The sequence below is a fragment of the Puma concolor genome, chromosome C2 (genome assembly GCF_028749965.1).
Source record: "Puma concolor isolate L17-30 chromosome C2, mPumCon1.1.hap2, whole genome shotgun sequence".
Classification (NCBI taxonomy): Eukaryota; Metazoa; Chordata; class Mammalia; order Carnivora; family Felidae; genus Puma; species Puma concolor.
In genome coordinates, this window is record NC_141675.1 from 44,059,415 (window position 1) to 44,082,797 (window position 23,383).

General features: G+C 41.3%; 1 protein-coding gene and 1 long non-coding RNA gene across 18 annotated transcripts in view; one reads left to right on the forward strand and one right to left on the reverse strand.

The window, feature by feature from the left end:
- Positions 1 to 2,278: 2,278 nt before the first annotated feature.
- LOC147577221 (uncharacterized) lies at positions 2,279 to 8,658 on the reverse strand. Its single transcript, XR_015240048.1, has 2 exons — positions 8,048 to 8,658; positions 2,279 to 3,877 (listed from the first exon to the last, which is right to left on the reverse strand). It is a non-coding gene; the product is annotated as an uncharacterized LOC147577221 (long non-coding RNA).
- HPS3 (HPS3 biogenesis of lysosomal organelles complex 2 subunit 1) overlaps positions 3,212 to 23,383 on the forward strand; it is a 39,822-nt gene continuing 19,650 nt past the window's right edge. For 12 of the 17 annotated variants that reach the window (XR_015240041.1, XR_015240042.1, XR_015240044.1 and 9 more), the window contains exons 1-7: positions 3,213 to 3,563; positions 11,663 to 12,154; positions 12,794 to 12,965; positions 13,071 to 13,156; positions 15,105 to 15,297; positions 19,673 to 19,754; positions 22,951 to 23,105. Coding sequence is in view for 10 of the 17 variants with exons in the window: in XM_025913137.2 (XP_025768922.1) it covers positions 3,347 to 3,563; positions 11,663 to 12,154; positions 12,794 to 12,965; positions 13,071 to 13,156; positions 15,105 to 15,297; positions 19,673 to 19,754; positions 22,951 to 23,105 (1,397 nt within the window). In the remaining 7 variants the exon portion in view is untranslated. Of the gene's footprint in view, positions 3,564 to 8,422; positions 8,614 to 11,662; positions 12,155 to 12,793; positions 12,966 to 13,070; positions 13,157 to 15,104; positions 15,298 to 19,672; positions 19,755 to 22,950; positions 23,106 to 23,383 lie in introns of those variants that run through there. The other 5 variants (XM_086674505.1, XM_086674507.1, XM_086674506.1 and 2 more) reach the window with 3 other exon arrangements.

A 23,383-nucleotide genomic window follows, 5' to 3' on the forward strand; every position in this document is an offset into this window, starting at 1 on the left:
GAAGCCTTAGGAAAAACAAGAACTGCAGACACCATGATCTTGGACTTCTGACCTCCAGAACTATGAAAAAAAAAATTCTGCTATTTAAGCTATCTAGTCTGTGGTATTTTCTTATGCTACCTAGCAGAACAACATAGCCTCCCATAAGGAAATTATGGTGTGCCCAATGCTGCCCCTACATTTGTAACAGGAATACAAGGATGCGACTCCTGTTTGTACAAACCAGGCACATCCCCCACCTTCCCTTGGCTAGCATGTCTATTTCCTAAGAATCTTAAATAATCCAGGTTCAGTGGCTATCTCTAGAAGGGACTGGGGTTCCAAATCTCACTTCTTTCTCCAAAATAGACATTTTTAACGTAGGTGAAATGACAATAAAATTGTAATTTTAGTCTTAAAATTGTAATTTAGTACAGAAATTGTAATTTTCATGGCACAAAAACAGACACTCAGATCAAGGGAACAGAATAGAGAACCCAGAAATGGACCCACAAACGTATGGCCAGCTAATCTTTGACAAAGCGGGAAAGAATATCCAATGGAATAAAGACAGTCTCTTCAGCAAGTGGTGCTGGGAAAACTGGACAGCGACATGCAGAAGAATGAACCTGGACCACTTTCTTACACTAGACACAAAAATAAACTCAAAGTGGATGAAAGACCTAAATGTAAGACAGGAAGCCATCAAAATCCTCGAGGAGAAAGAAGGCAAAAACCTCTATGATCTTGCCCGCTGCAACTCCTTACTCAACACGTCTCTGGAGGCAGGGAAACAAAAGCAAAAATGAACTATTGGGACCTCACCAAAATAAAAAGCTTCTGCACAGCCAAGGAAACAATCAGCAAAACTAAAAGGCAACCGGCAGAATGGGAGAAGATATTTGCAAACGACATATCAGATAAAGGGTTAGTATCCAAAACCTCTAAAGAACTTATCAAACTCAACACCCAAAAAACAAATAATCCAGTGAAGAAATGGGCAAAAGACATGAATAGACACTTCTCCAGAGAAGACATCCAGATGGCCAACTGATGCATGAAAAAATGCTCAACATCACTCATCATCAGGGAAATACAAATCAAAACCACAATGAGATATCACCTCACACCTAGTGTCAGAACGGCTAACATTAACAACTCAGGCAACAACAGATGTTGGCGAGAATGTAGAGAAAGAGGATCTCTTTTGCATTGCTGGTGGGAATGCAAACTGGTGCAGCCACTCTGGAAAACAGTATGGGGGTGCCTCAAAAAAGTAAAACTAGAACTACCCTATGACCCAGCAATTGCACTAATAGGTATTTATCCAAGGGATACAGGTGTGCTGTTTCAAAGGGGCACGTGCACCCCCATGTTTATAGCAGCACTATTAACAATAGCCAAAGTATGGAAAGAATCCAAATGTCCATCGATGGATGAATGGATAAAGAAGATGTGGTATATATATATACAATGGAGTATTACTTGGCAATCAAAAATAATGAAATTTTGCCATTTGCAACTACGTGGATGGAACCAGAGGGTATTATGCTAAACGAAATTAGTCAGAGAAAGACAAATATCATATGACTTCACTCATATGAGGACTTTAAGAGACAAAACAGATGAACATAAGGGAAGGGAAACAAAAATAATATAAAAACAGGGAGGGGGACAAAACAGAAGAGACTCATAAATATGGAGAACAAACTGAGGGTTACAGGAGGGGTTGTGGGAGGGGGGATGGGCTAAATGGGCAAGGGACACTAAGGATCTACTATATGCTAGCTAATTTGGATGTAAATTAAAAAAATAAAATAAAAACAAAAGAAATTGTAATTTTCAGTCTTGAAGGAGAAAATTTAAAAAGAACAGTATGGCATATATTTGTGGAGAAAGGGGTGTTCATGAGTGTTGTATCTGAATGAGTTACTGTAAGCAGTTCTTAGGCTCTTTGTTTTCTATAGGAGCCTTCTGTCAGTTTTCAGCCCTAGCTTGATGAACAGAGTAACTTCCTTGTCCAAATCTTTGCCTCACCGAGTTTGGTGAATGGTTTTATCCCAAAGAGTTCCTATTGGTTGGATTAGGTTAAGGAGAGTACCATACTACTAAAGGGTACTTTCTTCATCTAGATGGCACAGAAAATGGAGGTAGAGTTTAACTTCAATCCAATTGCACCTAATTTGTAAATTCTTTGAAGAAAGGGCTTATGAGGGTGACAAATAGAATCTGACCAGAGAAAAATGTGCTCTCTCTTTTAACTCTGCATAAGTAAAGAGACACCAAAAGTAAGAGAACATCCCTCAATCCATACTTACATACATTATTTTCTGGATAAATTGTAAACAGTAGTTCCAACGCTCCCTTCATCTAAATGTGTGAGTTTTTTTTTTTGTTTTTGTTTTTTAAGTAGGCTCCACGCCCTGCATGGAACCCAACGTAGGACCTGAACTTACCACCCTTAGATCAAGACCCTGAGATCAAGAACCGAGCTGAGATCAAGCGCTGGACTGTTAACTGACTTAGCCACTTCAGGAGCCCCATCTAAACGCGTTTTGTTTTGTTTTTTAAATTGGGATTGCAACCACGAGCTCCACGTTGAGACATCAGGAATAGATACAGGCCAGATTATACTATAGTTGTAGGTGCACTGGACTGAGAGCTAGTGGATTTCACCCCTCGTCCTTCCATCCTCTGGGGCTCAAACTAATCTTTTGTCAAATATCTGGAGTTTACTAGGTGACGTCCACGATTCTTCAGCAATTTTTTTTTTCTTTTGCTAAGTACATTCTAAGTGTTGCTCCTTCCAACAAACAACTCTTCAGTATATTTAGCCCGGAGTTGAGCCGTGTGCACTGCACTTCAGTTTTCCCAGCCCTATCCTCCAGAAGCTCACAGGCTATCAGGGAGACACGAGTGATGCCCCTGAATCAGGAACAAAATGGTACAAGATCCTAGATGATCAAATGTTTAAACGCACTCAAGGGCCTAAACATCTCGCCCAGCCCAAAACAGGACTGTAAAATGACGAATGAAGGGGCACAGAGGTCTCTAGGCCCGTCAACCACGCAGCGCGGAGCAGTGCCAGCACAGGGCGGCCGGGTCCAAGTCCCAGGACTAGGGGCCTGTGGGGCGCGGGTGCGCCGGGCAGAGGCGACTCCTCCCCAGCCGGGCCTTGCCCCGTAACTAGCAGCCACTTTAAGAAGGGGAGCCGCAGGCGACCCGGGTGGAGCTCACGTGACTCGGCTCTGTGCAATCGCTGGCGGAAGTGGTCCAGCTCCGGTGACCGGCACGGGGTCTCCAGGCGCCCCGCGGGGCGTGCAGGAGGGAGCCGCCCCGCCGGGCTGCCCCGCAGTGGGTCGCCAGGATGGTGCAGCTGTACAATCTGCACCCGTTCGGGTCGCAGCAGGTGGTGCCCTGCAAGTTGGAGCCGGAGCGGTTCTGCGGCGGCGGACGCGACGCTCTCTTCGTGGCGGCAGGCTGTAAGGTGGAGGCATTCGCAGTGGCGGGACAGGAGTTGTGCCAGCCGAGGTGCGCCTTTTCCACGCTGGGCAGGGTGCTGTGCCTGGCCTACAGCGAGGCCGGTGAGTAATGGCGAGGCCAAGGGGTGCCTGGACCCCAGCTTGGGGCCTCCTTCCTAGAGGACCGAGCGTCCTCGGCGGCACTCTGGGTGGGGAGAGGACTTCGTGCTTCCCGGAACTTGCCGGATGGTGTTGGGGGTCCGGCGGCTGATTGCTGAAGGTGCTCTGAGCTGCGCCGCCGTGGTAGTCCTGGCAACCGCAGGTGAGCGCCTGCTTCTAGTGGGGGGTGGGGAGGGATTGCATCTGAATGCTCCTTATCTGGCATGCTCAGGAGAAAGGCCCGTGGTTGGGTGGCTGGGTTCCACTCAGCCGAGACACTTCAAAACAAACAATAAAACTCCAAACACCCAAACTCAAAAGTATAGAAAATTTCAAACACATACCAAAGTAGGGAGAATAGTATCCTGCGCCCCAGTACTTCCAGCTTCAGTAAATATGCCAACTCGTGGCCAGTCCTTTTACATCTATACCTTTATCAACTTCTTGTCGGTTTTTGAAAGCTCACATTATATGCTGGGTTTTAAATCTATGTAAGTGGAACTCAGGCCATAGACCCCGCCCCCGACAAAATGGTGTAATATCACCCATTACCCTTTTCCCACCGAAATGTGAAGCAGCACCAAGAGATTTATCAGGTGTGAGTATATTCTATTTTAGAAAAATTCAATATTTAAAAATAGGAGGTATTTAGATTACAGAAGGATTTATCATAGGATTTTTTTTTTCAACGTTTATTTATTTTTGGGACAGAGAGAGACAGAGCATGAACGGGGGAGGGGCAGAGAGAGAGGGAGACACAGAATCGGAAACAGGTTCCAGGCTCTGAGCCATCAGCCCAGAGCCCGACGCGGGGCTCGAACTCACGGACCGCGAGATCGTGACCTGGCTGAAGTCGGACGCCTAACCGACTGCGCCACCCAGGCGCCCCTCATAGGATTCTTTTAACTGCCTAATAATCCACTTAAAGTTGGATTTCTGGTTTTCAAGAGTGGTGTAAATGTGTAAGTGGCAGTATTTATGGTGGAAAAGCCTATGGCTTAGGGGCTTACTAATAAAGTAGGGAGCATGAACTTGGAGGACTGGAGATCTCATTCTAATTCCTACTGTGTCTGCAACTGGTTGGGTGTGAGTTTATAGAAACTTTAGGGTCTCAGTCTCTGTTTAAAAAAAAAAAAAAGTTAAATTACTACATCAGTGATTTCCAGACATTGGGATTTTGTGGATCAGTAAAAAACTATGGGGTATCATCCATAGTATGATATATATGACTGGTCATTTTGTCAAGTAAAGGTACATATTTTTAAAAATGAAAAGCCCGACTATTAATTGCAACCATAAGAGAAAAAACAGCCTCAAACATTGGATGTCTTTGCTTTATGAGCAACTTATTGTGCTGTTATTTTTGCTTTTTGACTAGCGAAGACAACAACGGAAGCCCCCACTGATCCACAGATATTTTTGAAAGCCACTCATTAGATCTGTGTGTTCTCTATCAGCAGAAGATTCTGATTTGGGTATTTCTAGTGAAATCTTTCTTTTAATCATCTTTCAATATTGGTAGTTTTCCTCATCTGGCTCCTCTTTTAAGCATGGAGGTTCTCACCTTCAAGAGCTCTACTGAGTGGCAAACTCCCCAGTTTCAAGGTGTGGGGTGTGTGTGTGTGTGTGTGTGTGTGTGTGAGAGAGAGAGAGAGAGAGAGAGAGAGAGAGAGAGAGAAAGGGGCAGAGACAGAGAGAGCAGACATATTTACATGATTTGACCTATTCTTCCAAATCGATGTTTATTCTAGAACTGGAAGCGGCAGACATGTAAACCTCTGGTCTTCTTGCTTGTCAGTAGTGGTGATTCTGGGGACCCTTGGATGTCACTACTTGTGCATCAGAATCACCTGGGGGAACTTGAAAAAGTGCTGATGCCTGGACCACAACCTCACAGAAACTGTCAGTTTTCGGGGGTGTGGCCCAGCACGGGGGTGGGTCTAATATTTAGCCAAGATTGAGAACCACCTAGAGCCTTACTGGCTGCTGTAAGCAGCGAGTAGCATGGTAACCTGATTAATGAGGCCTTGAAAAACAAAGACGTTTTTATAATCCAGTTGGCTGTCCTAAAGAAAGTTCAGGAGCCATGTGGTATGTGCCTTAGCATGGGTCAGATAGCTCAAGGGTAACTTTCAATCCTCAACTTGAAGAAGACCGGGTACAACCCCTGGGTACAGCTTCTATTATTCTACACAAAGATGACTCCTCGCTATGCTGATATCCAGATAACTTGTCTTCCACTTTCCAGCTTTTTCCTTTTGGTTTCTTTCTTCCCATTCACAGTAATTTAGACATGGGAATTCCTGCTCTAAGTGCCTAGGGTCTTCCTCTGTAGCAAATCTCCCCCTGTCAAACACAGAATGAATTTTACATCAGCCATTTATATTTACTATAAGTGCTTTGCAGCTCTCTTACCCAAGTAGAAAACATTTTCATTTTTTTTTTTTCAACGTTTATTTATTTTTGGGACAGAGAGAGAGACAGAGCATGAACGGGGGAGGGGCAGAGAGAGAGGGAGACACAGAATCGGAAACAGGCTCCAGGCTCTGAGCCATCAGCCCAGAGCCTGACGCCGGGCTCGAACTCACGGACTGCGAGATCGTGACCTGGCTGAAGTCGGACGCTTAACCGACTGCGCCACCCAGGCGCCCCAACATTTTCATTTTTTAATCTCTAATTAGCAGGATGCTATTCTTCCTTTATAAAATTTGGGGGTGGTAGGGAGAATGTAGATAGAAATTTGAAGGACAGGGGCCCCTAACATCATTATCAGTAATGAAAACTTAATTGAGGCTTTGTGTGTGAACTGAGGAAGAGGAGATGTGAGAACTTATTGCTCTCAAAGGAGAAAGACCTGGTAGCCAGAGTTGACTGTTGTGTGGGAGCTCTCATGCTGGACACTTGTTTATGGGGTGTCTGAAGGTGGTTGGGCAGGGAGGACAAGACCACATGGCCCTCATTGCCTGTTCTTTAGCACAAGTGTATTAAACGAGTCTGTCTATTACATCCTTCCCAAGCCCTGTGGTCTTTTAACTTTTCTAAAGCCATAAAACATATTTTGATGCATTGTATATTATTTCTGCCTTCTGATGTCAATTTTGTCATAGGAGTGCTGCCTTTTCCTTAATCTTGTATTAGTGTTAACCAGGAAGTTTCTTATTTTTAAAAATCAGTGACTCTTAGCTTAAGAATAAATATGAGAGAGGCGCCTGGGTGGCTTAGTCGATTAAGCGTCCGACTTCAGCTCAGGTCATGATCTCACGGTCTGTGGGCTCGAGCCACATGTTGGACTCAGTGCTGACAGCTCAGAGCCCGGAGCCTGCTTCAGATTCTGCCTCCCTTTCTCTTGCCCCTCCCGGTTTCTGCACGTGCATGCACGCTCTCAAAAATAAACATTAAAAAAAGAATAAATATGAGAACATTTTTCTAATTTACTTAACGAAGACAGAAGCTGTTGTAAAATAAGTAGAATAAAGTCCTGACCATATAATGCTTAAAAAAGTTTATAAGTCAGACAGAGGAAGACAAATCCAATATGATTTTTTATATGTAGAATCTAAAACTAGAAAGACAACAGAAGAAAACAAAGCTAATTGGTGGGGGCAGTGGGAGAAATAGGCGAACTGTTTTCGTCTGTTTAAATAAATTAAATTGAAAAAGAGTTTAGTTTCTGTCTTTCATAAAGAGCTATTAACCTCCGCAGACTCCTTTAGACTTGTATCTCTTTTTTAACATTTTGAGAAATAGCATTACTGGGGAATGAGCATCGGCTTTTGAGCTAACCAGATCCAAGTTTGAGTCCCAGTTCTATCATTTGTTGGCTGTGTTGCTTAGGCAAGTTACCTAGTTTGTCTGAGTCCGAGATTCCTGATCTATAAAGTGGAGAATGAGATAGTTTCATGAAGGTTTGTTGTGAGGATTAACTGAGAGAACTCTAAATCTCTGATCATAATGTTCATCAGGTAAACACACTTAGCAAGTTCTAGTTCATTATTATAAAACAAGTTATTAAGCTGAAAACAGTATGGGCACTATCTACAGTTTGGAGATTATATATAAAAGGTATATAGACTTTATCAGTTAAATAAGTGTATGTTTATAGATGCATGAATAAAACAATTTTATTTAACTAAACAAATATTCTTGGTTTTAAAATTCATTTACTAACTTGAATATGCAAGCACAGGCAACAAAAGAATAAAGTAAATTGGATATCACCAAATTAAAACTTACTTGCATCTATCAAAGACAGTAGGACACTAACAACAGATTGAAAAGGCAATCCACAGAATGGAAGAAAATACTTGCAAAGCATATATCTGACAAGGGATTAATATCCAGAATATATAAAGAACTCCTATAACTTAATGACAGCAACAAAAGCCAATTCAAAAATGGGCAAATAGGCATTTCTTCAGATGCCAACAAGCGCATGAAAAGATGCTTACCATTATTTTCACCAGGGAAGTGCAAATCAAACCCATAATGAGATACCACTTCACACCCATTAGGATGGCTGTTATTTAAAAAAAGAAGGAAAAGAGCAAGTGTTGATATGAATGTGGAGAAATTGGAACCCCTGTGCAATGCAGGAATGTAAAATGGTAGAGCTGCTGTGGAAAACAGCGCGGTGTTCCTCAAGAAATTAAATATAGGATTACCATATGATCCAGCAATTTCATTTCTGGAAGTATAGAAACAAAGTAATTGAAAGCAGGGTCTTGTCCAGATACTTGCACACCAATGTTCATAGCAGCGTTTTTTTTTTTTTTGAGAGCCAAGAAGTGGAAGCAACCCAATGTCCATCAACTGAGGAAAAGATGAACAAAATGTGGCATATGGCAGATCTATGCCTGCATGTTCATTGTAATATTATTTCTAATAGCCAAGACATGGAAACAGCCTAAGTGTCCTTAAACAGATGAGTAAACATAAAATTGAATATTAATCAGCCTTAAAAGGGAAGGAAATTCTGATACATTTCACAACACAAATGAACCTTGAAGACATTATGGTAAGTGAAATGAGCCAGACACAAAAGGACAAATATTGTGCAATTCAGTTTACATGAGGTACCTGGAGTGAGCAAATTCATAGGGACAGAAGGTAGAATGGTCAGTGCCAGAGTCTGGGGGGGTGGGGAGGATGGGGAGTTATTGTTTTAGGGATAGTTTTGAGGAAGATGAAAAAGTTCTGGAGAAGGATGATGGTGATTGGTGCACAATAATGTGAATGTACTTAATACCACTGAATCGTACACCCAACACTGGTTAAAATGGTAACGTTTACATTATGTATATTTTACCACAATAAAATAAAAAAAAATCACTTACTGAGAGGCTTCTAGGTGGCTCAGTCAGTTAAGCATCTGGCTCTTGATTGCAGCTCAGGTCATGATCTCACGGTTTTTGGGATGGAGCCCCATGTCGGGCTCTACGCTGACAGCACAGAGCCTGCTTGAGATTCTCTCTCTCTCTCTCTCTCTCTCTCTCTCTCTCTTTCTGCCCCTCCCCCACATTCTCTCTATCTCTCTGTCTCTCTTTCTCTCTATTTTCCTCTCAAAATAAATAAACTTAAAAAAAAGAAAAACAAAAATCATATACTGAGGAAATTCTAGGAAGATGGAGGCTACAAGGCATCTTTGGACCCAACTCCATCCAAACTGCTTCTCTGGAATAGAGTGAGCAAATTTATGAAGCCTGCAGGGTACGTTTAGGTATTCTGCCAAGATACCCAGGGAATGAAAGGTGTAGGTTCCATTTTTGTGGTATCAGAGGAACTAGCATCAGGAGAAGCCTTGCCCTTCTGGAAGGTTGGCTCATTTCGGACGAGGAGGGGACCTGGCCAGCCCAGTAAGTGTCTACAGAAAGGGGCTGCTTGCTTGCTGTGTGTCTATGGGAAGTCATTATGCTAACAACAGCGTTTCAGTTTCAGTTCATTAGAAAAGGACTTATTTACCAAATACTGTTAGTAAATAGTAGATTCTACATTTGGAAAAACCTTGATGTTTCTCCCCCTCAAAGTTGTAAAGATTAAAAATTTAAATTAAGAAGCTGCTAAACTAGAACATGTAAGAATATAACTACGTAATTTGGAGGACATAGGAGACTGTGTAAGCAAATTAGGAAACTCAGAGGCCAAGCAGGAAATGATACATATCTGACTACATACATATCTGACTATTTTTACTATGGTAAAAGATGCCATAAGTGAAGTCAAATGTCAAAGAATAGACTACCAAAAACAATTTGCTATTCATGAGCAACAAAAGATTAATATCACTTTTACCCGGAGAGCTGCTATTTCTTAATAAGGAAAACAAATTAAACATCCTAATAAAGTAGATAACTTGCAGAAGAGAAATTATACATGGCTGATAAACATAGGAGAAGATGGCCAGCTTTAGAAATGGTCTGGAAAATATAACTTACAATAACCTTAAGAGTCCATGTTTCCCCATCACATTGAGTCAGTACTAGTGAGGATATGGGGAAACAGGCATGTTCAAACGATGCTGCTGGCAACATGAATTCCTGTTATGTAATTGTGATAGAATCTGGCAATATCTTTTTTTTTTTGAGTTGGGTTTTTTTTTTAGTTTATTTATTTTGTGTGTCTGAGAGAGAGAGAGAGAGAGAGAGCACATGCACACACAAGTGCGGGAGGGGCAGAGAGAGAGGGAGAGAGAGAATCCAAGCAGGCTCTATGCAGTCAACACAGAGCCCAATGCGGGTCTCAAACCCATGAACTGTGAGATCATGACCTTAGCCGAAATTGAGAGGCAGATGCTTAACTGACTGAGCCACCCAGATGCCCTGAATCTGGCAACATCTTAAAATTTAAAATGTACCTGCTCTTTGGCCCAATATTCTCACTTTTTGGAATTCATGCCATTGAAACAAACCCCTAGGAAATAAATGTAGGTATAGGCCTATTTATTACAGCATGAAGTAAAGTGGCAGAACAACTAGAAAAACTTGAATGTGTATCAATAAGGCATTGTTAAATAAATTATGGCACATGTATACATCTAATATGCAGATAATTTTAATAAAAGGATGTTAGATACCCATGTATTGACCTGGAGGCCAAGATTTATTGGTAATTTTTAGAAGTAGTAGATTGTTAAATATATTCGGTGTGATTCCATTTTGGTGAAAAAGAAGAAAGACAAAACACTACTCTGTGATCTATGTGTATTTGAGAAACCTGTGTGTGTTAACACTGGCTTCTCACAGATTGGACTGCAGGGGAGGGTTTATGCTTTTCATTTTGCATCTCTTTACCACTTTGATTTCTCACAACAGAGAATAACTACAAAATTATAATTTAAAAAATATAAAATCAACAGTTGAGGGAAAATCAATTGGATTTAAGTTTTATTCAATATGTTCAGCTTTATCCTATTTCTCAGAGTTGACATGAAAGTGTGACTTGTGAGAAGCGGGGTTCAACCTACAGGAAACATTCAGAGCTAAGATAAGGAAAACTAAAATTTCTATGCAAGCAACATGAATCACATAAGACATAATGGGGAGAGATTTATTTCAGAACCTAAATGCCTAATGTCAGTTAAAAATATACCTAAGATCTGGGGGGCACCTGGGTGGCTCAGTTAGTTAAGCATCTGACTTTGGCTCAGGTCATGATCTCACAGTTCGTGAAATTGAGCCCCAGGTTGGGCTCTGTGCTGACAGCTCAGAGCCTGGAGCCTGCTTTGGATTCTATGCCTCCCTCTCTCTCTGATCACCGCCCCCCCCACTCGCGCTCTGTCTCTGTCTCTCAAAAATAAAACACTTAAAAACATGTTTTAAATGTATATATACATATATATATGTACGTATATATATACATGTACACATATGTATACACATGTGTGTGTATATATATATATATGTACACACACACACACATACCTGAGATCCTATTGATTAAGGTTTTGTTTGAGTCAATGTTTAATTCAACCATTCACATTAGAATTCACTAATAGTTCCTTTTCATGGCACAAGGTAAGTGGTTGTTTCTAATTACACATTCTAAGTGTAATCTTACTTTCTTCTCAGGAGACTATTTGGCAGCAATTGAAGAGAAAAACAAAGCTACGTTTCTACGTGCATATGTGAACTGGAGAAGTAAAAGGACTGAAAACTGTCGTGTGTGTATCCGAATGGTTGGACATAAAGTGGAGGCACCCTTAAGCGACACCTTCAGAGACCAGATGTCTATTATTGAAATGCCGCTTTCTGAGGCCCCCTTGTGCATTTCCTGTTGCCCGGTGAAAGGAGACCTTCTTGTTGGTTGCACAAATAAGTTAGTCTTATTTAGTTTGAAGTATCAGATCATTAGTGAAGAATTCTCAATATTAGACTTTGAACGGTCTTTAATTATACACATAGATAATATCGTTCCTGTTGAAATTTCATTTTGTGTTGGATATGTTGCTCTCATGTCAGACTTAGAAGTCTTAATCGTGAAACTGGAGTCAGACCCTAAAACTGGAGAGAGTGTTAACTACCAGCCACTTAAGATCAACAATCCAATGAAACGGACAGAAGGTAAATGAATTTAGCTTGCTTTCTTATTTTAGGTGTAGAGAAAACCCTTCTGGTAATATCTGAAGGGCTCTAGTATATATATATATATATATATATATATATATACACACACACACACACACATATATGTGTGTGTGTGTGTGTGTGTGTATACATACCACTAATATATATATATATGTACCACCAAGCCACATTATTTATAGATTCAGTTATTCCTAATACATGGGATTTTGGTTTATGATCTGGCTGCCCATAAATTCCTCCATAGCATGTCAGTGTGTTCCAGCATATACCTGTCAATAGAAATAATGGAAGAGCTGCGGAGGAGTTTCTAGTCCCAGGTCTCATACTTACAAGTTGAATGGCCTTGGGTTAGGAATACCATCTCTGAGTTTCAATTTCCTCATGTATAAGATTGGGATGATAATATCCTGTTGTACTTTATCAGTTGTGAGGAATACATGAGGAAATGTTAGGCTTCTCAAAACCATAGTGCCTTGTAAACATATGAGATGTCCGTATGTATAAATAAAGTTACTGTATGTTTATTTAATTGATATGAGGATGTTGTGAAATTTAATTTTCACTCAAGTAGTACTTGGAGTTATTAAATTCTTTTCTTAAATTTTATTTTTTAAGGCGTCAGTAATGAAACTTTGCAGCTTGACTCAGATGATTTTGTTATCTGTCAAAAGCCCGTGGAACTTCTTGGTGAAAAAAGTAGCCAGTCTGGAGTATCTGTTACACTGGAGTCAACTGGATTAGATGATAAAACCATAAAATATTACCACGTTCAGCACCTGCTTTATAAGTATTAGAAAGCTTTTTATTCACCAGCATTTAATATGTATTTACGTGCTTAGAAGTACACGGAAATTAGATCTCTCCTTGTTTCTCTCTTTTTTTAAACTCACAGACGTTTTGCTCCTGATATTTCATCCCTTGTCTTATCTGATGACATCAAGTTGCACTCACTTCAGCTGCTACCCATTTACCAAACAGGTAAGTATGTCAGTGCAATGGCGTAATGAGGTGAAAAGGCTCTGGGCTGGGAGGAAAGACTGCTGCGGGTATTATGTTAGGTTCTTCTACTGAGTCTCCCTGGGACCTTACACAAGTTCTTTAGCAAATAATGCTAAGGAGTGCTCCTGTGAGCACTGAAAAGGGAAGTTGTATCTGCTAGGAGAAGCCATGGAGAAGACGTGACAGACAAAAGCCGTTTCTGTTTTTGAAATGATTACTTGGCCCAAAAAGGGAAATTGGAGCCTTTTTATAGCCGGGGTTTAGCTGAGGTTTAGCTGGGTATTTGGCGGAGCTTCTTAGGATGGCTTTATGAACAAGGTGGAAAATGTGGACCGAATGGAAATTCATTCAGAGTAGTGGTTTTCAGCCTTGCTGCACATGGGGTTTGCTTGGATGCTTTTAAGAATACTGATGCCCAGGCTCCACATGCTGGAGATTCTGACTTAATTGGTCAACTATGGTACCTGGGCATCAGTAGTTTTTAAAAGCTCCCTGGAACCTAATGGGCAGCCAAGACTGAGAATTGCCATTGGGTTTTGTGCTTAGTTCTGGCCTGCTTAACATCTTTAGATCTTGCCTAGAGACCGAACGACATAAACATTATTCTGATTAAACGTATTCATAACCTTCCTTTAGTTTTTTCTTTGTTTTAGTAAACATGTATTGACCACCTACTGTGTTGGGTATTGGGCTGAGTACTAGGGAACAGTAATGAACAGTACTAGGCAAAGTACTTGCACTCGTGGAGCTTATTGTCTTGGGAGTGGGGGGAAGCAGATGTTAACTGAATAATCACAAAAAGGAGTATACAGTTACACACTGAAATGAATGCTCTGTGGGAAAAGAACCCTGCCTTGAGAGCCTATAATAAAGATATTAATCTCATCTAGGGGTCAGGGAAGGCTTCCTGAGAAAGAGGATCTGAAGAATGAATCAAGGCTGATTTGGGGATAGGGTTGGTGCAGAGGAAGCAACAAAGGTGTTGTGGTAGAGGGAAAATCTTATATTTGAGGAACTGAGAGAAGCAAGGGAGGAGAGCAAGGGAGAGGGGGTTGTTAGACAAAGCTGGAGACCAGACAGGGCCCATAGCCTTGCTAGAGGGTCAACTTCTCCCTTTTCCTCTCTTTTCTTTGCAGTCGATTTAGCAAGAAGTTGGATTAATACCACAGAATTTCCCATAATCTAAATTTTGCTGATTGACTCCCCACAGTGTCATTTAACATGTTCCTGTATCTCCTATATTTCCTTGTGATTTGGTAGTTAGATATAAAACTATACTGTTCAGTATGGTAGCCGTTAGCCACCTGCTGCTGTTGGGCACTGAAATGTGACTATTCTAAATTGAGATATAGTGTTAGGTGTAAAATTCATGCCATATCTTGAAGACTTAGTACAGAAATATATATATATAATATCTCATTGATTTTTTTGTTGACTACTCATTGAAACGGTAATATGGATATGATGGGTGAATACAATATATTATTAAAATTTTGCCTGTTTATTTTTACTTTTTAAAATGTGATTACTAGAAAACTTTAAATTACATATGTGGCTCATGTTATATTTCTTTTGACAATGCTGGTCTAGACCTAGTCTTGATTAGATGATGATGATGGTGATGTTTATGAAGATGATGATTGGGTAGCACAAGTCATGCTGACTTCTGTTGGAAGGTACCTGGTATCTGATTGACTCTTTTTGTGATGTTAATAGCACTGATGACTATTACCTAGATCTGTTGATTTATTAGGGGTTGCAAAATGGTGATATTTTAATTCTATCACTCCCTCTTCATTTCTTACTGGCATTCCCTGAACAACTCTTTGGTTATCCACTGATAGACTTTTTTACTTAGAAAAGTGAAGATATTGATTCCCTTTATTTACTGGTTTCGTGGTATTTCTCCCCCATTTTTTTCATGCAGGTTCTCCTACTTCTGATAGAAAAAAATTGTCTCAGGAAAAAGAATTGCTGAGTCTCTTTTGTTTTTTCTCATTACCTCATGTGGGCTATCTCTACATGGTTGTCAAATCTGTTGAATTAATGTCAGTTTACCAGTATCCTGAGAAGTCTCAGCAGGCAGTGCTCACACCACAATTTTTGCATGTCATTACAAGGTATGTTACAGTGTTACTTGCTAGCCTTGGAGTCACTTACTCTTCTGTGAATTCCTGACATGCTTCCTAAATCTTTAAATGGGAATTGTGTGAAATTATATATAGTACTATAAATTAATGATGTGTCTCTCTCTTTTGATGGCCCATATCTACATTTTCAATGCCAGATATTTAGATTCTGGTTTTGCCTTTGTTTTATTTTCTTAGATTGGCTAGGGGTCTTTGTAAGGAAGTATACAGTTCATTCTGAGGAAATATTTTCATAGAGAATTTCGATGAAAAGTCAGTGGAGCCAGTCAGGACATCTCTAGATTTCTTTTTAGATTTCCTAATTTTTTTTCTCTGCTGTCATATTCTTTCTGTATGAGTTGAGTTATCTCATAATGGCTTAGAACTGTGAAGGAGCTAGAAAGGCTACCTGATTCCACCCTCTGATTAGTACAAATGGGGAAATAATCCAGAGGTTGGGATGGACAAGGACATTTGGCTAATTGGTGGCAGATACCTTTTGAGTTGCCTTACCCTAATATGATGGCATGTAACCTGGGTTCCTGAGCAGGATTTTTGTCTCATTTCTTTTAATCTCAGCAGTAACTGGTGCTTTTGGTTCTATTTCCTGTTTTTTGAGCTTAGATTATGTGCAAGCCACTGCATTGGGCCCTCTGGCCAAGCAACTGTGAATAAGCATTTGCTTTCTAAAGCAATAGCATAAGAGAAGGCCAGAGACACATACATGGGGCACAAATACTAGGGGATTTGTGAAAAATATTTTAAGCCTTTGTGAAAGTGGTGTAGGTACTGGAAGGAGGGAAATTACTTCTGGCTGAGTCATACCGAAAGTTTTTTGTGTTTGAAGTGAGAGAAGCTAGTTGGAATTTGACAGATGTAGATTAGAAGAGAAAGGCATTCTAGATAGAGGGAAGACTAGAAACAAAGGCTACGTCTAGTTTTGCGGGAGCATCCACTAATTAATTGCGTAGGACAGTGATTTTTAATTATTTTTTCAACTGAGTGGTGGTATCAGTAGCCACAGGAAGTATATTCTGACAGCATAGAACTCACCTGGAGATTCTGCTACTCACCCGTATTGTGGTTGCTGCCTTCTCCTCCCGTTGTCTGGTGTAAGGAGAAATGCTGTTGTGTGCTTCCTAAGTGAACATCCTGGAGGTAGCTAGTCTCCATTTCCAATGTGTTGTGCATAGTGATGTCCTTTAACTGTGAAGAAGCTGAAATGCAGAGAAGTGTTACAAATAATGCTTGAGAGAGAGCTCAGGGGTTTGAAAATTAAGGAAATTTTTTAGGGTTTTGATCAAGAAAGTGATATAGTAAGAGCATTGTTTTAGGAAAATTAGTGGTGGCTGTTATGGGGGATGGATTGAACATAGATGAATCAGCTATTGAAATGGTTCAGGCAGGATAATGAGGGGCTGTATTTGGGCAGGGCAATAGCAGTGAGAGGACAAGGAAGAATGGATGGGAGAGGCCTTGGCAAGAGAATGACAAGACTTGGTGTCTGATGGGATGGTGGGAATGGACAGCCATGGAAAACCCCGCCGGAGTCTGCTTTTATGAAAGAATGGAGGCTGGTGTAAGGTGGGGCAAAAGAGAAGCTTAATTTAGGCATTTGAGTTGGAGGCACTTAGGGAATATTAAGGGGAAATGTTAAGTAGGCTTTTGGACACAGGACCGAAGATTAGAAAAGAGAGGAAAATGTATGTTTTATTACCATCAAAAAAGAGCTGATTATCAAAGCAGTGAGCATGGCCCCCAAGAGTGTGTAGAAGAGAAAAGTAGTTGGAAAACTAAACTCTGGTGAAGGTCATGCTTAGAAAGTGAGAGAAGGAATAGAAGGATCTTCAAGGATGCAAAAGAACCTAGGAAACAATACCATCTTAGAAACTAAAGAAAAACTAGAGGGAGAAAGAAGAAATAAAATATTCATTTCTGTCCCAAAATATTGATACAAAAACACTATCATCTTTATCTGATTATGTAGATGTAAAGTCATACTTAACCAAACTGAGCCAGCCAGGTGCCCCTAAATTCACATTAGGTGCCCCTAAATAGGATCCCCAAACCTATTTTTAAAATCCTATACTGTTGAACTCATTTTTACATACTGCTTTATCCAATAGGTATGTAGTTTAGAAATATCTTGACCCATAAATTTGTCTTGAAAAGTTTCTTGAAGACTGGTATATTTAAAAAAAAAAGCAATAGAAATTTTTTTTAAAAGAACCTAAGAACATGGGGTGCCTGGTAGCTCAGTCGGTTAAGCATCCAACTTTGGCTCAGGTCATGAACTTGCCATTGGTGAGTTCGAGCCTGAGGTCAGGCTCTGTGCTGACAGCTCAGAGCATGGAGTTTGCTGCGGATTCTGTATCTCCCTCTCTCTCTGCTTCTTCCCACCTCGTGCTCTGTCTCTCTCTCTCTTTCACAAATACATAAACATTAAAAAAATTTAAAAAAAGAAACTAAGAACAATAAAATCATGTAAAATGTCATCCTTATATAAATGGGAAAGCCCCTCCCCCCCCCCCCATCCTACTCCTCAAAGTCAACCATGTCAACAACTGGTGTATATTCATCCAACTTTAAAAAAAAAACAGTATGTTTAGTACTATGATTTGTTTTTTATGGAAGTGGATCATATGATGTCCACCATGCAGCACCTTGCTGCTTCACTTAGGAGCATACCCTGGATGTCTTTCCGTGCCAACACTCTTCAGTTCACTTCATTCTTCTCTTCTACTGCTGCTTAGTATTCCAACAATAGCCAATAGCGGGATTACTGTAGGTGGAGGTGAATCAGAGGACCAGCCTTTTTAATTTCTGGACCCTAACAGCCATTTATCTTTATGGTCGTAGCTACTCTCACCTGTCATTCTGGCCCTACCACGGTGCTTGGTTGCTTCTCACTGTCTCAAAGTCCTCTCTAATTCATTTTACTTCCTGGTGCTAACTCCCTATTCCTGATTTCTAAGTGGCGGTGCTACTGTTCCAGCTATTGTCATGACTCCAGAGTTCATGTCCTAGAACTTTGTGGAAATAGAGATGGCAGTGGCCTGAGGCTATAGTGGAAGCCCCCCACGCCCACCCAAAAAAGAGGGAGAGTGCCCTGACTGATGATGTACAGTCTCCCAACTGTGAAAATGTCAGAAATGCCTTCCATATTGAAGAAGTATTTCTTCTATTATAAGATCAATGCTAGGTTTGCTTTAGTGCTCTATTTTTTTATTTCAACACAGTTCATTTTTAATTCTCCTACTTTTTAATTTGTTTCTAAAAATTATTTCTGTGAACTCACTACAAGATGGGTTTTGTAGCAGGGCGCCTGGGTGGCTCAGTTGGTTAAGCATCCAACTTCAGCTCAGGTTATGATCTCATGGTTCATGAGTTTGAGCCCCTTTTCGGGCTCTGTGCTGACAGCTCAGAGCCTGAAGCCTGCTTTGGATTCTGTGTCTCCTTCTCTCTCTGCCCCTTCCCCACTCATGCTCTGTCTGTCTCTCTCTCAAAAATAAATAAATTTTTTAAAGAGACTATAAAATAGGGGTTTTGTAGCAGTTTCTAAGTGAACTCTTAACGGTTTTTAATGTCAGTATTGGAGGGTTGACTTACTCACCAGTCACCAGGCATCTATTATGTGCTGACTGTGGGGTCCCTGGGTCGTTTTACTGTGCAGAAGCAGCCTGGGCTTGTGGAAAGAACTAGAGGAGTGTAAGGAGTAGGGAGAACTGGGATCTAATTTGGCTCTGTCCTTCAGAGATGTCTTGGACCAGTCATGAACCTTCCATGCCTTCATCTTTAAAACAAGCTCCTGGAGTGATTAATTCCAAAGATTCCCTCAGAGAGTCTATGATTTTCAGTTCTACCAATGGATATGTATTTGCATAATCTAAGTGTGTTGTATAGCCCAATCCAGGCTCAATTTCATCCTGAGATGAGTAGGATAGAGGTAGTAGTCAGGAAACTGGAGTTCTAATTTTGGCTTTGATAGTCATCTCTTTGTACCTTGGGCAGATCCTGAGGGCATGATTTTTTTCTGTAAAATGAGATATTGAGCCAGATCCATGGTTCTTAACTAGGAGCACACAGCAGAGCCACACATGGAGCTTTGTAGATATGTACATGTTTAGATTCAGCTCTTAGAGATTATGATTTCTAGATGAGAGGTGGGAACCAGTTGTATATTTTTAAAAGCACTCAACGGTATTCTGAGGTTCTTAAGAAGTAGATTAATAATCAGGTTTGCCGAACACTTGAGCCTTCCCTCACCCTCACTGTTGCTCTGTTCGCCTCTGTGATATCTTCCAAAGTACGGGCATGTTGGTTATTGGCCTCTGCTTTGCTCAGTGGTATCTCTCCTCTTCCTTAGCAACAACTTGCAGTGTTTCACAGTGCGGTGCAGTGCGGCGGCAGCTCGTGAGGAAGACCCATACGTGGATACCACCCTGAAGGTTAGAATTGGTTTATGACCACAGCAGAACCTGAAGGTCAAAAAGGAATATATAAATCTTTGCAGATTTGCTCTTGGGTCAAAGTCAGTGAACATCCGAGGTCTTAAGCTACTTTTGCACGTCAAATAATAAGCATTTTGTGATTCATGGTTTAAATGGCAATTTTTGAGATTGCTTTGAAAACATTTCCTCGGAATTTAGGTATAGCGCATAGGTTTTAAAGTTGGGTAGGGGCGCCTGGGTGGCGCAGTCGGTTAAGCGTCCGACTTCAGCCAGGTCACGATCTCGCGGTCCGGGAGTTCGAGCCCCACGTCAGGCTCTGGGCTGATGGCTCAGAGCCTGGAGCCTGTTTCCGATTCTGTGTCTCCCTCTCTCTCTGCCCCTCCCCCGTTCATGCTCTGTCTCTCTCTGTCCCAAAAATAAATAAACGTTGAAAAAAAAAAATTAAAGTTGGGTAAAGAACATGTATCGTGTAACTTCAGAGATAGTACTTCACAACTATGGTATACTACAATTTTATTCTTCTGTAATGGAAATATTGGTGGCAGTCGTACATAGCTATTAACAAAACAGTACGGGAATCAGTGTGTTTCAGAACACAAATGCATGAAAATGACTTACTTACACTGTTATCAGATATGCCTATAATGTAATTATGTAGTCTTAATCTAAGAGTTAATAGATATGCTAGATCATTAACCTCATTTTTAGTGAGAAGTAATATGCTTAGTCTCTGAAAAGGTCTTGACTACAAAATAAATGTAGGCAGTTTTACGATAAAATTCTACCTTTTCTTTTTTTCCCCCCAAGTTTATTGATTTATTTTGAGAGAGAGGGAGTGGGGGAGGAGCAGAGAGAGAGAGGGAGGGAGAGGATCTCAAGCAGGCTTCATGCTGTCAGCGCAGAGCCTGAGGTGGGGCTTGATCTCATGAACCGTGAGATCATGACCTGAGCCAAGATCAAGAGTCAGACGCTTAACCAACTGAGCCACCCAGGTGCCCCCAAATTCTATATTTTCTGACCTTGAATTTCTGTTGTCAGAAATATACTGATCATTTGTGTGATATCATCACATTCTCTTTCACCTGAGGTATAAGATACTTGAATGGATGTTTGTTATGAAGCTACATGCTTCAGGAAACCCCCAAATTATGATGGCTTATATTTCATAAGTCAGTTTATGTCTATCTGGCACCTGGAACACCTTTTCCTGGAAAAATAAGTATTCAGTCATGATGATCATGTTGACAAGCCAGCACTTTGTAGTGCTTAATATGTCTGAGGTTCTCTACTCCTATCACTGTCTCCCAAATTCTGATTTGTGGTAGCGTTTTATATGATCTGAGTTCTCAGTAACTCTTTCACGCCATGGCCTGCCTGTAGCTTTCTGCTGCTGACCAGGCATGCTACCTCCCTTCAGCCTCTTAAGAAACCAGAATCACAGCTTTCCCATGCCTTTCTGCCTGTGTTTAAGATACACACATAGCCTTTTTAAGAGCGTGTTTTAGAAGTAAAGTTTATTTCCCTAGTAAAAATGGAAAGCCAACAGATTCTTTGTCCCATTCTACTTCTCCCCACACCTTGCTTTGCTTTTTTGTTTTCTGTTTTTCGAACTTCAGAAAGACATAGGCTTACATAGGTGGTGATGCTGGAGTGAGGGGTACATAATAGATTGAGGTAGGATCAATCTGCATTTGAAATTAAATCATGTTCCAGGTCTTCTCAGAGTCTCCTAAAACGATAGGGAAGGAACAAGGAAGAGAAGGAGGGAGATAAGAAGAGGGATGGGCGGGGGCACCTGGATGGCTCAGTTGGTTAAGCATCCGACTCTTGATTTTGGCTCAGGTCATGATGTCACAGTTCCTGAGTTTGAGCCCAGCATCTGGCTCTGTGCTGACAGCACAGAACCTGCTTGGGATTCTCTCTTTCCTTCTCTGTCTGCCCCTACCCCCTACCCTGTGCTGACAGCACAGAACCTGCTTGGGATTCTCTCTTTCCTTCTCTGTCTGCCCCTACCCCTCTCGACTTGCTTTCTCTTTCTCTTTCTCAAAATAAATAAATAAGTGATTTTAATAAAAAAGAAGAGAAACAGGCAGCTAGCTGGTTGGGGATGTTGCCCTTGAGGCCAGGCCTCTTGAAGGTGGCAGAGGGAAGGACAGTGATTATTGCACCCCGTGGCTCCCCACTTCCTGCAACACTACCATTCTGAGATCATAGATACCACCTGAAAGAGCACACACTCTTGCTAACTCAGACTTAGGGATCTCTGGTGTCTGGGAAAAATTTCACAACCTCAGAATCTGGTCCAAAGTGTACATCTTACCTCCCTTTCCTCTGAGATTCCTGCTCCTCAGCACTAGCTAAGGCCATCTTATCTATTCTTAGGAATGAAAAAATAGATGGAGGTGTTTCCCGAATCACTTTGTACAAAAGGACAATGAAAATGAGCTCAGAATCAAAACAGTGTTAATGCAAGAGAGAGCACAGGTCTGGCAGCATCATTTTCTGAGCTCACAGAAGCAGCTCTTTTATTATCTCATCCATTCTACTTGAACTAATGTTCCCTTACAGTGACAGGAGCCTTGTGGCTCCTGGTCCAGGATTTCCTCCAGTTTACCTGACACACCAGCCTGTCATCCATTCCAGGCAACGTTCACACCTAAGGAGTTAACAGTCAGGGGCCATCTGAACATGCAAGCATTTCTCTTGTACACACCCATCCACTAAGAAACCATTTATGTTCTGTCTGTACTGGAAAATGACGTTTTATAGTGTCTCATTTTTCCTAGAAGCCACCTTTGGGCATTTCCCCAAATCAGCCCACTGTTAGTGGGGATTTCTCCAGGTGGCAGGTTACCAGCCCACAGCTGTACTCCTGGAGCCACACGGTAAGCCACACAGGAGTTCTCACAGCTATGAGGGGCTCAGGTACACCACTGTCTGCCTTCACTCAGTCAGCAAATACTGAGTAGCTCTTTGACAGGCACATATGGAATAGGTAGTTGGTTACATAACTTTACACAGGATAATCTCCTGCTCTGATAAGAGTAGGAATTTGGATTTTTCTTTTTTTTTTTTTGGAGGGGTTGGTGAGGGGAACAGGATTTTATCAAATAAACAGACTGATTTTTGAAGATTAAAGTTGATGTACCTTTTATTCCTTGGTTAAAGTTGTGATTTTTTTTTTCTTTACTAGGCTTGCCCACCTGTCAGTATGGATGTCTGTGCTTTAAGAATACAGCTTTTCATAGGCTTGAAAGCCATCTGCCACTTTAAAAACCATATCATACTTTTGACCAAGGCAGACCCTGAAGCCATTCCAGAGAGAAGAGAACCACCCAAGAGGCTCCTGTAAGCATCCCCTAACTTCCATACATTCCTGCCAAAGTTTCTTTTTTTTTTTATTTATTTATTTATTTATTTTTTCAACGTTTATTTATTTTTGGGACAGAGAGAGACAGAGCATGAACAGGGGAGGGTCAGAGAGAGAGGGAGACACAGAATCGGAAACAGGCTCCAGGCTCTGAGCCATCAGCCCAGAGCCCGACGCGGGGCTCGAACTCACGGACCGCGAGATCGTGACCTGGCTGAAGTCGGCCGCTTAACCGACTGCGCCACCCAGGCGCCCC